The 16,322-nt window shown below is 44.0% G+C and overlaps 1 protein-coding gene across 1 annotated transcript in view; it reads right to left on the bottom strand.

The window, feature by feature from the left end:
* The window catches only part of ABL1 (ABL proto-oncogene 1, non-receptor tyrosine kinase), a 132,694-nt gene extending 122,819 nt beyond the window's left edge, over positions 1–9,875 (bottom strand). The window contains exons 1-2 of the mRNA XM_063144921.1: positions 9,819–9,875; positions 7,498–8,872 (exon numbers count right to left, since the gene is read on the bottom strand). Coding sequence (XP_063000991.1) covers positions 7,498–7,633 — 136 coding nt within the window. The 5' untranslated portion in view covers positions 7,634–8,872; positions 9,819–9,875. The remainder of the gene's footprint in view (positions 1–7,497; positions 8,873–9,818) is intronic.
* Positions 9,876–16,322: the final 6,447 nt, after the last annotated feature.

Here is a 16,322-nt window from a genome sequence, read left to right as displayed (position 1 = left end):
AAGCAAAGTATGATTGGTTGGGATTCAAGATAGAACATTTTGTAGAAAGGTACCATGGGGCAGAGATGGGAAGGCTCTTTCAGCCCAAAGGCCAAATTCAATTTTGGAAAAGCTTTCAGGACCAGTGGTAGGTGGGGATGAAGGCAAAAGGGATGAGGCCCAAAATACAAAAAATACCAGCATACTGTAGCTTAAAACCCTTACCGTGAGAGGCATTTCATATTTTTAGAATGGGGGGAAGAACTGTCCCAAACCTCCAAGATATTAGTGGTTGAGGGAAAAGGGAGTGGTGATCTGGGAACCTCAGAGGGTCGGATTTGCTATTTACTTAGCTCACCCTGACTCTCCACCAAGGTTGCCCAACAGCACCCAGACGACCTCTTCAGAGATCTCCACGGTCCTAGAACATGGTGTGAGGACACATGATGTAGTCATCGTGCTGAAGCTGCAGGTCTGGATCCAATTACTGCCTGGGAAAGGAGACCACTTTGGAAGCCTATGCATTCTACCTTCAGTTCCACAACAGAAGAAAGACAGGATATAAATCTTCTACAAACATCATGATCTTCTCCTCCTCTTCTGTGAAGTGCAGAGAACTCAGGGAAGGTCTCTTCACCCTGCTCCAAAGCTCAGCCTGATGTTAAGAGATCTACCCAAGATTCCATCAATTCATGGAGAATTCAATGGAGAGGATCAGTGTGCTGCTAGGTATCCTTTTTTTAATCCTGCTTTTCCATGTAAAGAAATACTCAAGGCAGCTTAACATCTGACCAGTGTATTAAAAAGAACAATGAGCAAGGTGCCCTAGCGGCAGCCATTTTGTGAGAGCGCACACAACTCTCCCAAAATTCCACACATGCTCAAAGTTTAAAACCATTAAACCAAGTATCCACTAAATGAGAACATAAGAGGAGCCATGATGGATCAGGCCAAGGGTCCATCTAGTCCAGCACTCTGTTCATTCAGCAGCCCACCAGCTGTTGACCAGGAACCCATAAGCAAGACAAGAGTGCAACAGCACCCTCCCACCCATGTTCCCCAGCAACTAGTGCACATAGGCTTACTGCCTCTGATCCTGGAAGTAGCACATAGCTATCAGGACTAGTAGCCATTGATAGCCTTCTCCTCCAGGAATTTATCTAATCTTCTTTTAAAGCCATACAAATTGTTGGCTATCACCACAGCTTGTGGTAGTGAATTCCATAGTTTAACTCTACGCTGTGTGAAGAAGTCCTTCCTTTTACCTGTCCTGAATCTCCCACCAATCAGCTTCATGGGATGACCCCACTGGGTTCTAGTATTATGAGAGAGGAAGAAAATATCTCCCCTCCATGTTCTCCACACCATGCATAATTCTGTACACTTCTATCAGGTCTTCCCTTACCCTCCTTTTCTTCAAGCTAGACAATTCCAGCTGCTGTAACCTTCCCTCATAGAGGAGATGCTCCAACCCCTTGATCAATTTAGTAGTCCTTTTTCCAGCTCTACAATATCTTCTTGAGATATCCTGAGAGATGCCCCCACCACCACATCTGCAAGCAGAGACAAAAGACATGGAGGCCACAGCAGCTGTGGAAATGGGAAATGTCTTCAGGCACTTTAAGGGGTTACTTGGTCTACCTCCACTTCCCTAAACCTTTTTCAAAGTGGATCTCTGCTTCTTGAGATAGTCGCTAAGCAGGGACTTAGGAGACAAATCGGAATATCTGCAGTATTATGAATAGCATGCCCATTTATCTGGTTTGCAATAACAAATGGTTAAGGACAAATTGCATGACAGTGTATAGATACAAGCTCCCGCTGCTTTTATGCCTTACAAACTGCATGCAATCTCTTTAAGAGAGTATTTCAAGTATAACTATTTTCATCCACAGAGAGCGAGGAGATAAGGGAGGCAGTAAAATCCAACCAACCTTTATTTGTAAAATAAGAAAACAACTGATATGCCATCTGAGAGGAACAAGACCTTCTCAACAAGTCATAGATAGAGCCTGGGCACTGCTAAATTTCATGCAATCGTTCCCAGGATAAGATTCCAAAGGTCAAACTTTCACAATAAGTTTTTATTTACAGCACAAACCACTATAAAGCAAGGCTGAATGGGAAGAAGACGCACACTTTTAGCCATCGAGCGGCACTTGAGAGTCATCGTGTCCACTCAGACATTTATAAAGCAAGACAGTTTGCCTCATGTGGATGAGCAAGGCTGAACTGTTGCTATTCCCTTAACAGATCTATTAGCCTCACTCGTCCCTTTCAAGTTATATCCCCTTTTTTCCTTTCAATTAAGGCACTCAGAGCTCTTGCAGACATATGGAGTGGGGACATTAGAGAAGCTTGTTCCCACTGCAAATGTGCTGGATTTTCGTGACCCAAGGTCATCACCGTGCGGGGAAAAAAATTAAGGAACTTCCCATCTGTCTATTCTTGTTAGATGATCAAGCTACATCTTTGATCAAGACGTTGCAGCTTGCTGAAGGATTGCTGGGTGCAGTTTTTCCACTCCAAAGCGTTCTAAGAATCCAATAAATTTCCATCTCTTCTAAGGCAGGAAACACAAAATTCAGTTCTCTGTCTACAGCAGCGATAACCAAACATTGTACCAGAATATACTAATCTGCCCTGAAATTCTAAGCCATCATATTGGATGAATCCACAATTAGGAACGTAGGAAGCTGCCTTATACTGACTCAGACGACTTCTAACACAATACTGTCAACACTGATAGGCAGCAGCTGTCAAGGTTTGGTTTTTCCCCACCCCTATGACAGAACTGAACTTGGGATCTTCTGTATCCAAAGCAGATGTTCCAGCACTGAGTTATGGTCCTGCCCCATGAACACAGGCGCCCCATGCGACATTAATCCCTCAGCTCTCTGACAATACATGACCACTAGCATTCTCCTGAAGGATGGAGGAAAGATACACCAAGATTCGCACTGTAGAAAATAGGCACAGGAGACTCCCAGAAGTATCACCATTACCCAGAAAGCAACGTCCCATCCCTGTGTCACAAATGAGTGATCAAAGAGAAGATAGGATGAAGCAGTTTTAAGCAGACTATCCAACAGTGAAAAGGAGTATACCTGCTTGTTGCTCAGCACATAAAACATGCGCTCTTCCACTGAGCCATAGACCACTCCAGTGAAATGTTCTCTCATGATGGTAGAACTTGGGAATCACCCAATGAAATTGGCATGCATTACATTCAGTGCTTCATCAGCTGTGCTGGCTTCCAGCCCATTTCTGAACCCAAATCAAAGTGTTAGCGTTGACCTTAAAAGCCTTAAATTGCTTGATATCAGAGATGTTCCTATCAGCTAAAGGAACATCTCTTCTCATATGTACCTGCTCAGACCCTAAGGTCATCTCCAGGTGCACCCACTGAAAGAAGTTAGTCAAGAGAGAAGGTCCCATTTATGAGTCATCCCATTTATGGAATGCCCTCCCTAAGGAGGTTAGAACATAAGAAGAGCAATGTTGGATCAGACCAATGTTCCATCTAGTACATGAGGAGCATAATGTTTAGGATCCTTATTGTGTGCAGAGACCCACTGGGAAGTTTGCACTCTGGGAGGATCTTTCAAATGCCACTTCCCCTATATCCAGCATTACCGCAAGTCAAGGCTTTTCCATGACCTGCACATGGGAAGAGTGATGCATGCATTGGTCCTAAATTGCAATAACAACAACAACAACAACATCTGCATCACCAACATAAGATAACTGCTGCTGTTACATGACTAATAAAGTTACTTTCCTCAGCTAAGGATTTTGAGAAACCACAAGTGATATCACATTCAAGGCCAAACTGGACATGATGTTAAATGCAAACATTTAACTCTTTCCTCCCATGCTCAAGTCCTCAGGAAAATCAAATCTTTTGAAGGTTCTATTTGCATTGGAAGGAAATTCCCCCCTCGTCCCATTAGGAAGAATCCCCCCCCCCCCAAAAAAAAACCAAATATCAACTTCAAGACTGCAATAGGGGAGGAAACAGTCAAATTCCCTCTCCATGCCTACTCTGCCTCCATTCATGGTCAGTTCCCTCCCCACAATCTGATGCAATTTACATGAAAAAAAGAGGAACAAAACCTGCCCCTTAGATGCAAAGACAGTTCTAATCCCCTTTGGCCCATGGACTGAAAGCAATGTAGCATTTATTACAGCAGCCTTTCCCAACCTGTTGGACTGCAACTCCCAGCATTCCTGGCCATTGGCCAGGTTGGCAGAGGCTGATGGGAGTTGAATGCCAAAACATCTTGAGGTCACACGGCTGAGGAAGCCTATAGAACAGCCATCCCGAATTTGGGGCTCTCCAGATGTATTGAACTACATCATCTGTCAGCAAGCATAGCCACAGAAGTACTCTACAATCTTATGCATGTTTACTCAGAAGTAAGTCCCAATAAGCTCCATGGAGCATGCCCCCCAGCAAGTGACTCCATTGCTGCTCACTATTCAGGCAGGCAGAAAGAACTGTTTTGTTTCAATAGGCTTTTCTGCATACCGTTTATTTTAGCCATGTCTGCTGCTAATTTGTATTTAATTATTTGGGGTTACTTAATGAGTTAGATTTAAAAAAAAACGAATTAGAAACTTTGGATTTGTTTGATTTGTATGTTTTATTGTTCATTAGCCACTTTGAATATTGTATAAAAGCATGGGTACAAATACTCAAGTAAATAAATGCATGAATAGGATTTGGAGCCTGAGTTATGAATCACAAAGTCCCTGGTTTAAACTTATTAACTAACCTTAGGCAAGCCACTCTCTCTTAGGCCCTGGCCTTGCTTATCTACCTTGCAGGGTTGTTGTAATAGGGTGACCATATGAAAAGGAGGACAGGAGTCCTGTATTTTTAACAGTTGTATTGAAATGGGAATTTCAGCAGGTGTCATTTGTATATATGGAGAACCTGGTGAAATCCCCTCTTCATCACAACAGTTAAAGCTGCAGGTGGCCTGCCCTCTTTTAAATCTGGTCACTCTAGTATAGCTCCTGCAGCTTTAACTGTTGTGATGAAGAGGGAATTTCACCAGGTTCTCCATATATATAAATGACACCTGCTGAAATTCCCTTTTCTATGCAACTGTTAAAGATACAGGACCCCTGTCCTCCTTTTCTTATGGTCACCTTAGTTGTAAGGACTAGTGGAAATACAAGAGAAGCAGTTTGAATACCCTCAAGTGTCAGATAAATGGTAGAATCACAGAACAGCAGAGTTGGAAGGGGCCTACAAGGCCATCGAGTCCAACCCCCTGCTCAATGCAGGAATCCACCCTAAAGCATCCCTGACAGATGGTTGTCATGGTAAGTGTTCTTACCATGGTAAGTGTAAGATGGTAAGTGTTCTTATTACTATTCAGGGGAAAAATCAGTAATATCGGAATTCAAAATGAGCAAGGAATGAAAGAAAAGCCACTCTCACTTTTGCTGCAGGAATGGCAAATATGTGAACCTCCAGATTTTGCAGGACTGCAACTCCCACCAGTCTGCCCAGCATAGCCAAAGATAAGGGATGATGGGAGTTGCAGTCAGTCCCACATTTGCTATCTCCGTTTTACAGACGCAACCTCATAAAACGCATATAAGCGTGATTTACAGTGGTGATAAACCTTTTCACCCCAAGAGTTGTATTCTTTTGCGGTGAACTTCCAGGGAGTGCATATCTGCATGCAGGGAAAGGAGAATTAACCGTTCCCTCCTTAGCTATGACACCTCACCAAAATTGTGGGGGCCCCCATGCACGTAACCTTTAAAAAAATGCCTCCTATTGGCTCTAGTGAGAGGCTCCCCACCCCCACCCCGGCCTAGCTGGTGGGGGAATAGGAAGGGACTGGAGTTCCAAGCCAGTCACAGAGGCCAAATGGGCCCCTTCCGGCTGGTTGCAGATGGTTCCCCACCCCTGGATCAGACAAACGTCACCACCAAGACATATTTTCACCGCAAGACACACATTTAATAAGACTTTGGAGGCCACTCAGCCAAGTGTGCATCTTAAGTCCTAGGCACGCATCCACAAGAAACAACTTTGGAAGAGATTCTGAGAATCGGACCAATGTTTCCGAAATATGACTCTCGGCGGTTCACATTTCAAGGGACCGAGAAGCCGAGTCAATTTAAAAAAGAAAATGTATTTTCAGGTTTCTTACCAACTGTTACAGTCAGCCCCTGGGAGTGTGAAAACATTGGCAGGATGAGGCTCCCACAGGAGAGGAAGGTCTCACAGCAAGGACGGAGTCGGAAACTTAGTACCAGAGTGAAAGCACAAGGTCACTGCCAGGAAATCGGTTTGGAGAGTGGACTGGGCAAGCAAATGGGGGAAATGATCCAGACCAGAGTGAGAGGGCAGCCAAAGTCAAAAGTTCAGCCTGTTGCACGACAGCAGGGGGAAGGATGGGACGAGGCAGAGCTGAGTAGGAGAACAGGAATAGGGATAAAAAGTCAAGTATGAGTAAGGAAAACGGTTGCTCAGGCAAGTCTGGCATCATCCTGGAGGTATTTATGGTCAGTCAAGAACATGAAGGACCAGCGAGGTGCATCTCGCAAGGTGTCAACTTGCAAGACCACTGTAAGTAGCATCCTGCAAGAGCAAAGTAACTCTCGGTTGTAGCACCCTGTGCAGCACAGTTCAACATCCCCGGATAAAACATGTGTTGTAATCCCACCTGCCAGGAGGAATTAACACACCCAAAGGCAAAGAAAACGTCCAGAGTCACACAACTGGTCCATAGACAAAGAATAGAGAGGGCCAAACTTGTCTTATGCTCCTAAGAACATAAGAAGAGCCATACTGGATCAGATTAAACGTCCATCTAGTTCTGTTCACACAGTGGCAAACGGAGGCACCTTTTAAGAGCAGTCTTAAAAATAAACAATTCTGAAGGCGGGCAAAATGGGTGGGAGAGAAAACAAACCAGAAATAGGGAAATGTTTTGTTCGCGCTGCAAGACAATTCATGGCTAAAAACAAACAAACAAACCATGGTTAATTAAAAAAACAGCCTTAGCACTATGTGCAAACGTAGCCACAAAGATGTGACCCCCTACACAGGAGCCACAGTACTGAGTGAAGTAGTCATACAATAATGAAGTGTCCTTCTCATCCCACGATCTCATACCGAACGACATGAACCACCACAAGGATCAGAATCCAAAATATCCTGATTATTTAAACATATGTAACAGGACTGATGGGAACCAGTGGCCCTCCAGATGTTGGTGAACCAGTACTTTCATCATTCCTCGCCACTGATGGGAACTGGAGTACAACAACATCTGGAGGTCTACAGGTTTCTCAGTCCGGGTACATAAGATAGACCCCTAGGATGTATTAAAAAATCAAGCCAGTTTATACAAACATCTGGTAACCCAAAGTTGTCAAGTGTAATGTGCTTCCATGAATAAGATTTTTCCAGTGTTGTCAAATACAGATAAAACTACTTCATACATGGAAAAAGACATACAAAATTAAGACAAAGGTGAAGTTTCTTACCATGTTCCAGAAAGACATTGCAGTGGGGTCCTCCATGCCTCGATGTTTCTTTTTTCACCGCTCCTTTGATAAAGGGCAGGGCAGGCAGGCTTGGTCTCCGTTGGTCCCCAAGAACTTTTCCAGGCTGCTGACCCATAAAAGTATCGGAAGGCGGGTTTTCCCAACACAAAAAGACACCAACCTTCCAGATTGGCAGAGAGTTGTGTAGCTTGGATGGATGTTTGCAGACACCAGATCACTTAAGGCACAAGGTTCAAGTCAAGATTCACAGACTTTTTTCAGCACTGTAGTAACAACGTTCAATTGGCAGAACACTGAATTAGAAGTTCCACTAAGCAGGGCCAAAAGCCACCAAAACTTTTTTTAAAATAATAATAATAATTAAATGCTATTCTCCCTTATTTTCCAATGGCTGTGCAGGTACTAGCTCACCAAGAAGCAAAATTGCATAGGGGTCACCCAAGGCGAGGAGAAGTCCGCTCGCTGCAAATCGGTATCAAAGTTCTTTTTCTTTTCTTTTGCATAGCATTCACTCATCACAGGCCAAAATGGCAAGCTTTTGGCTTCAAGTATTATCCAAGTCTGAGACAAAAATATGTAACACAGTCATTTCCTCGCCCCCCCCACACACACACCAAAAAGAAAAATTACAGACAAGGCAGGAACAGTTCAAAATTTCTGAGGCTCCATAACAGAATTTGATAGAAAGTGAAACATTCCGGTGGAATTAAGAATCTCAATCCCAAACTCTCTCTGTCCCATAGCAAATCTCCTATCACTGCCACTTCTCTGATGTTCCAGTGAGAGCGAAATGAGTAATTATGTAGGTGACGGTCATTTTGAAGAAGAAAACTTTAAGGAGTCATCAGAGCAGCCCAGAAAAGTGTGGTTACAGTGGCAAGGAGTGGGAAGCTTCAATAAACCCACCCCTGACCTGTTCCTTGACTGGTCACATGAAGACGCAGATGCCCCTTAACACCAGATATTCATAACTCTTAGATGGAGGGAGGTTGTTAGTCCAAATCTGCTCTCCAGGAGGAAGGTTTTTGCACAGCATCCAAAAGCGGTCGAGATGGGATGACCAAGCTGACCGCATCCCAGTTCAGTGCTGACGAAGTTGGGGGTATTCCTTGAAGGCAAATGCTTTGGATAATTCAGGCAAAATTGAGGAAGGCACAAAGGACACCTCTAATATCCAGCATGCTGGAGAGTCAAAATTATTTTCCTTAAGGACAGGGATGCACAAGCAACTTTGACACTACAGGAAGCAGAGTCCGAAAAGCTGCAGAAACTTGGGACCACCTGAAGTTGAACGTTGACAAACGTTGACAAACACGAGGGATTCGTAGAAGCTTACTTGCAGTTGTATTCAAGGCTGGGAGAAAAAGACAGGGGAGAAAGAAAGTTAGAAAGAGGGAGAAAAATGCATTCTGGAAAATCCCTGGAACAGAGAATGAGAGCTGGCTGCAAGGTGTGAATCCCCCCCCCCCAATCCAGGCAGCAATGGAGATGCAAAATAAAAAGAAGAATATAGGCAGAATGAGGAAAGCAGATGGGAGCCAAAAAACACTACTTCTTTTTGGAAAGAAAGGGGTGATGGAAGCTTCTTTGGGGTGGAAATCAAAGGCAGAGATAAACAAGAAAGGGGTGCGCTCCCTAAACTTTAGAAAACAGAAGAGAAAGGAAGATTGGAGAGGGGGGGACAGAAAGGTGGGGGGGAGATTAAAAGTCTTCATAAAACAGGGAAAGAAATGCACCATATATTATTATTATTATTATTATTATTATTATTATTATTTATATAGCACCATCAATGTACTTGGTGCTGTACAGAGTAAAACAGTAAATAGCGAGACCCTGCCGCATAGGCTTACATTCTAATAAAATCATAATAAAACAATAAGGAGGGGAAGAGAATACACCAAACAGGCACTGGGTAGGGTAAAACTAACAGTATAAAGTCAGGACAAAATATTAAATGACGGTGTGGATGCCATTAAAAGGGAGAGGAATGATCTCCAAGCCTTCAAAGCTGGGAGGGCGAGAGATAAGGGGGGTGGGTCGCCCTACAAGCCCTCTGGGCGAGGGGGGAGGAGAGGGGAGGGGAGGGGAGGGGAGGGGAGGAGAGGGCAATCCCCCCCCCACATACACCCTTTTCTTTCTGTGAAAAGAGGACCAGGCCCGAGGCGACGGTGACAGCCACCCGCCCGCTCGTCCCACTCCCTCACCGGCTGGGCTTTCCTCCTCCTCTTCCTCCTCCTTGCCTCTCAACCCCCTACTCTCTTTCCTTCCTCCCCCTGTACACACAAACACACACACACCCGTCTCTCTCTGTTGTTACGCGGGGGGCGGTGAAGCGGGGCGGGGGCCGACACGGGCTGCCTCGTCGAGTCCGGGCGGCGCGAGCCTCCCCCTCAGCACGGCGGCGGCGGCGGCCGCACGGCGGCCATGATGGGAAGGGAGCCGGCCTGCTCTTTGCGGCCGCCTCCTCCGCCGCCGAGGGGAGGAGCACGCAGCCCGGGGAGGGCGGGAAAGCGGCCCGGTCCTCTCCTCAGCTCACCTCAGAGCGTGTGTTGTGTGTGTCCTTTCAAATCATAATAAAATAAAACTTTTTTAAAAATAAATAAACCTTCACACATAGAGCGAAAGAGAGGGAGGCCTTTGCTCCCCTCAGAGCGTGTGTTGTGCGTTGTGTGTGTTTCCTTTCAAATCATAATAAAACTTTTTTAAAAAAATAAATAAATCTTCACACATAGAGCGAAAGAGAGGAAAAGTGAGGGAGGCCTTTTCTCCCCTCAGCTCACCTCAGTGTGTGGGTGTGTGAAAAGCTGTGAGGGTGTCCTTTCAATAATAAAATATTTTTAAAAAATTAAATCTTCACAGGCAGAGCGAAAGGAAGAGAGAGGGGAAGGCATTTTCTCCCCTCAGCTCACCTCAGAGCGTGTTTGTGTGTGTGTGTGTGTGTGTGTGTGTGTGTGTGTGTGTGTGTGTTAAAAGCTATGGGGGTGCCCTTTCAATACTAATAAAATATTATTTTTAAAAATTAAATCTTCGCACGCAGAGCAAAAGAGAGCAAGGCCTTTTCTCCCCTCAGCTCACCTCAGAGCGTGTGTGTGTGTGTGTGTGTGTGTGTGTGAAAAGCTGTGGGGGTGTCCTTTCAATACTAATAAAATAGTTTTAAAAAATTAAATCTTCACAGGCAGAGCGAAAGGAAGAGAGAGGGGAAGGCCTTTTCTCCCCTCAGCTCACCTCAGAGCGTGTGTGTGTGTGTGTGTGTGTGTGTGTGTGTGTGTTAAAAGCTGTGGGGGTGCCCTTTCAATACTAATAAAATATTATTTTTAAAAATTAAATCTTCGCATGCAGAGCAAAAGAGAGCAAGGCCTTTTCTCCCCTCAGCTCACCTCAGAGCATGTCTCTGTGTGTGTGTGTGTGTGTGTGTGTGTGTGTGTTAAAAACTGTGAGGGTGTCCTTTCAATACTAATAAAATATTTTTTAAAATTAAATCTTCGCACGCAGAGCAAAAGAGAGCAAGGCCTTTTCTCCCCTCAGCTCACCTCAGAGCATGTCTGTGTGTGTGTGTGTGTGTGTGTGTGTGTGTGTGTGTGTGTGTTAAAAGCTGTGAGGGTGTCCTTTCAATACTAATAAAATATTTTTTTAAAATTAAATCTTCACAAGCAGAACGAAAGGAAGAGAGAGAGAGAGAAAGGCCTTTTCTCCTCAGCTCCCTTCAGAGCGTGTGTGTGTGTTAAAAGCTGTGGGGATGCCCTTTCAATATACTATTTTTAAAAATGAAATCTTGACACGCAGAGCAAAAGAGAGAGAGCAAGGCCTTTTCTCCCCTCAGCTCACCTCACGAGTGTGTGTGTGTGTTAAAAGCTGTGGGGGTGTCCTTTCAATACTAATAAAATATTATTTTTAAAAATGAAATCTTCACAGGCAGAGCGAAAGAAAGAGAGGGAGGCCTTTTCTCCCTTCAGCTCCCCTCAGAGTGAGTGAGTGTGTGTGTGTGTGTGTGTGTGTGTGTGTGTGTGTGTGTGTGTGTGTGTTAAAAGCTGTGGGGGTGTCCTTTCAATACTAATAAAATATTATTTTTAAAAATGAAGTCTTCACACGCAGAGCGAAAGAAAGAGAGGAAGGCCTTTTCTCCCCTCAGCTCACCTCAGAGCGTGTGTGTGTGTGTGTTAAAAGCTGTGAGGGTGTCCTTTCAATACTAATAAAATATTTTTACAAATTTAAATCTTCACACGCAGAGCAAAAGGAAGAGAGGAAGGCCTTTTCTCCTCTCAGCTCACCTCAGAGCGTGTGTGTGTGTGTGTTAAAGGCTGTGGAGGTGTCCTTTCAATACTAATACTATTTTAAAAAATTAAATCTTCACACGCAGAGCGAAAGAAAGAGGGAACCTTTTCCTCTCCTCAGCGAGGGAGTGTTAAAACCTGGGGTGGGTGCAGTCAATGATAATCATTAGGGTGACCCTATGGAAAGGAGGACCGGGCTCCGGTATCTTTAACAGTTGTGTAGAAAAGGGGATTTCAGCAGGAGTCATTTGTATACACGCAGCACCTGGTGAAAGTCCCTCTTCATCACAGCTGTTAAAGCTGCAGCAGCCCTGCGTTCTTTTATATCTGGTCAAGAGGGCAGAGCTCCTGCAGCTTTAACTGTGGTGACTAAGAGGGAATTTCACCAGGTCCTGCATGCCTACAAATGACACCTGCTAAAATTTCCTTTTCTACACAACTGATGTGTAGAAAAGGACATTTCTACAGGAGCCCTGTCCTCTTTTTCATATGGTCACAATATTAATAATTATTGTGAGAAAGTCAGGAAACCAGAAGGGATCTCTTTCCTCTCCTCAGCCTTTTTTATTGTAAGTTTCTTCGGTTATTCGTTTCATAGAAAAAACAGGAAATAAACATGAAATTAAACATTTGAATAAGATCACCCCAAATCGAAGACACTCTCTTGCTCTCCCACTTGTCTATGGGACAGACCCAGGGACAGGTATGGCCTGATTTGGACTTCTCTCTTTAATGTCTGGAGAGAGCCGGTTATGTTATTGCAACAGAATATAGGCATGTTAAATGCAAAGCGGTGCTTTCTGGAACAGTGTTTCCAAACATCTAGGGCATGGTTTGTTTGTTTTTAAACTAAAATGTTGGCCATACTTAAATAGACGCATACGTGTTTTCTCAATAACAAATGTCAATGGCACCAATAACAAAATGTTGTAATGTGTCCTCACCCTTAATACAGGATTCCCCAACCGTTTTGGGGTGGTGGACTCATCTGGAATTTTGGTAGACTGTTGGGGGCACTCTCTCAAAATGCTTACCATGGGGGCTTGCCCCATTCATTACTCATTTCCCAGAAGGCAAACTAGTGAGGCTATAAGAAAGAGAACTTGGCCATGAACCTACGTACAGAGGTGGAGACTAGGCTGCAAAACACAAAAACCACAATTTTGAACCCAGTTTTCTGCTTGTTTGGTCAGGGAACTGAGTACAAGGCAGAGTTGGGGGTCTACGCCCCAAATGCCAAACCTAGAACAGAGCCAGGCCTAACTACATAACCCTTGCTGGGAATCTTGCAACTTGCTTACATTAAATCAGGCAGCTACAATCTTTCGGGGTCAGTGGGCACATTTGGAATGTTAAGGGTGTTGTGGGCCCTCTCACAAAATGGCTGCCATGGCAGGGGGCGCTTGCTTGCCCATTCACAAAAAAAGCACAGACGGAGCCTAAGCTCCAAAACATGATACCCACTTTTTATTGCTCCATCGTTTATTTCACACCAGGCAACAGTCGAGGCTGAGAGATGCGAGACCCAGAGATGTACTTGGAAATAAAGACGGTGCTGGAGGCTGACACTTCGCTTTGCAACATCTCAACTTCTCAGGTTTTTATTTTAATTAAGAGGAGCATGAAGCATGGTGGTATCCACAGGCGCCATGTTGGAGACTTCAGGATTAGACAGACAGCCAGAGGGACAGGATACATAGATAGACTTCCTGCTTTTGAAAACGGCAAATCCTCCCACGTTTCATATGTTCCAACCATCCCTGTTTCTCAGGAACAGAATTTCCTGGTTCCTAGTCTTGATGAATTGCTCTCCCTATTTCTAACTTTGAGGATGCCTTGTTCAAAGATATTATCAGTGTGGTTTGCTGGAGTTATTCTGCAGGGGTTATGGTCCTCCGTCCCCGTGAGGTTTTTATAGCATAGTTTTTCAACTGGCGGTGGGGTGACTGAATCTATGGCCATGCACACTGTATCTGCGCAACACACACTGCAGGTGCTGTTGAGGTGTGTTTTGACCTGTTGAACACACGGTAAGAAAGTTATGTCTTCTAAGTATACGTTATACACAGAAGTGCCACCCACCCAAGAATTGCAGTCTAATGAACACAACAATAGAAAAGGTGGAGAGGAACATTTAGTAGGATGTGTGTGTGGAGGCAGGTAGTTGTGTGACTCAGACAGTGATCCTTGGAATTAGAATTGTGGGGTGTCCATTCTTTAAACTTTGGAAGATGTGATGTTTCATAATGAGAGAATTACTATTATCTAGTGAACAGCAGGGCACTGTAATACAAACAACATATTGGATATATTCTCACATTATTAAAGGCCTCCTCCGTAATTATGTCACTGCAGGGACGCCAATTTTTCGGAAGCTCCGCTCCACAATTTCTTTAGTATGGTCATTAATCTAACCCTACTTGTTGTCTGCAGAAGAGACAAAATCTTTCATATCAGAAGAGCCCAGAATGAGACATTTTACAAACGCAAAACAGATTCTCTGTCTTTATTAGTGGAGGCAGGCAGCACACATAACCTGACACTAAAGCAGCCCCCGAGTCCAATAAACACGACAGTAAAATGCACATTAATTGATTTATCAAACTTCTCATGCTGCCATTTGCCAAGAGAGGAAGAGAAACTGTGGTTTCACAAGGCAGCTGCTGTGGCATCCTGGAGAATCGAAAGGCCCTCATGTGTTTCAACCAAGCAGTAAACAAACTGGCAATCCTGGGTCTTCCCACACACCAATGCTAAATAAATTTGTTTTCCCTGACATCCGTATTGCTTTGGGGACAATTTCTTTCATGAGATTTTTCCCTCTCTTTTTTTATGGCTAACTAAAAATATAGTGAGACAAATAGCTGCAGAAGTGAAAATGCTCAGAGCTCTTGATAAGGGACAATGACTATAGAATACCCATTTTATTTTTTTCTTTCAGGAACACATTGTGGTACAGCTTTGCCTTGTCCGGAACAGTGAACGATCCCCAATACTTTTGCACTGCAAGAGGGCCTGAAGTGTGCCTTAAAGAACTAAGCACTATTTTTGATGCGGCAGGAAAAACACACAAGACCAGCCATGCTGGATCAGACCAAGGGCCCATTTAGTCCAGCATTCTGTTCATACAACAGCCAACCTGCCATCCTTAGGAAAACCATAAGTAGGACATGAGTGCAAAAGCACTCTCCCACCCATGTTCCCCAGCAACTGGTGTACATAGACATACCACCTCTGATCCTGGAGGTACCATTTCACCATCAGGCCTAGTAGGCATTAATAGCTTTAGATTCTATAATTGTCTATACACTTTTGATAGCATCATTACACTTTATGTTAATGAGTAACAGAACTGCTATTGTTTAAATGAATACTGTTGTTTTTATATTTTTGATGGTTTCACTGTTTCTAACTTTTGTAAACCACCCAGAGAGCTTCGGCTATGGGGCGGTATATAAATTTAATAAATAAATGTTCTATAGTTTAACCATGTGCTGTGTGAAGAAGTCCTTCCTTTTACCTGTCTTGAATCTCCCACCAATCACCTTCATGGGATGACGCCATTGGGATCTAGTACACCTCTATCATATCTCCCCTTGCCTTTTATTCCCTAAGCTAAACAGTTCCAGCTGTCGTGACCTTTCTTCATACGGGAACTGTTCCAGCCCCACGATAATTTTTGCTTTCTGCATTTCCCCCCACGATTCTATAATATTTATAACAATAGCCTGAACAGTTCACATATTCCACGTGTGGTCACACAACAGATTTGTATAAGGACACTATTATACCGGCAATTTTCGATGCCTTTCCTAATTATACCTGATGCAGAATTTGACTTTTTCACAGCAGTTGCACAGTGGGTCTGCATTTTCACTGAGCTGTCCACCACAACCCCAAGATCTCTTTCTTGGCCAGTCACCATGAAGCTTTGATCTTTTTTTTTTAAAGTCAATATATGGTCTGTGACAACATCCCAAGATTTTCTGATGCAGCCAGCAGTAGCAGACAAGCGACCCAGGGGAAACCCCCGAAGCACATAGCCACAGCCCTCATTGGGCAGAGTCACATATCATGACACTGAAGAAAAAACTACAGACCTGGGAATTTGATAGGACTAATGCAGAAGAGAAGTCCCTTAAGTATGTGGAGAGTTTTCTTCACTGCTTATCTGTCTTGTCTCTTCCTGTTTTTGGTATGCCTACTTACGTCTCCAATAGGTACAGGGAGTTACCAGTAAATGGCACTGTGAATATCTAAGATCCTCTGCTCCGCCTCCTTTAAATATATATTTATATATATGCTATGCTATGCTATGCGATGCTATGCCTAGGGTGAACAGATACAGGAGAGGGCAGGTCTCCTGCATCTTTACTAGCTGTTAAGAAAGTGAATTTCAGCAGCTGTAGCTTGTCAGGGAAGCCGGGAATTAAGTCCAAGTATGCATAACTGAAAGAGTTTTCTATTTACCCCTGTCACATACGCCTTGCTCCATTTCATGTGTTGCATTCCAGACCATAAACTCTTCAG

The sequence above is a fragment of the Elgaria multicarinata genome, chromosome 19, assembly GCF_023053635.1.
Source record: "Elgaria multicarinata webbii isolate HBS135686 ecotype San Diego chromosome 19, rElgMul1.1.pri, whole genome shotgun sequence".
NCBI lineage: Eukaryota > Metazoa > Chordata > Lepidosauria > Squamata > Anguidae > Elgaria > Elgaria multicarinata.
The sequence above is the reverse complement of the archived record's forward strand: the minus strand, read 5'-3'. Positions and strand labels throughout refer to the sequence as shown.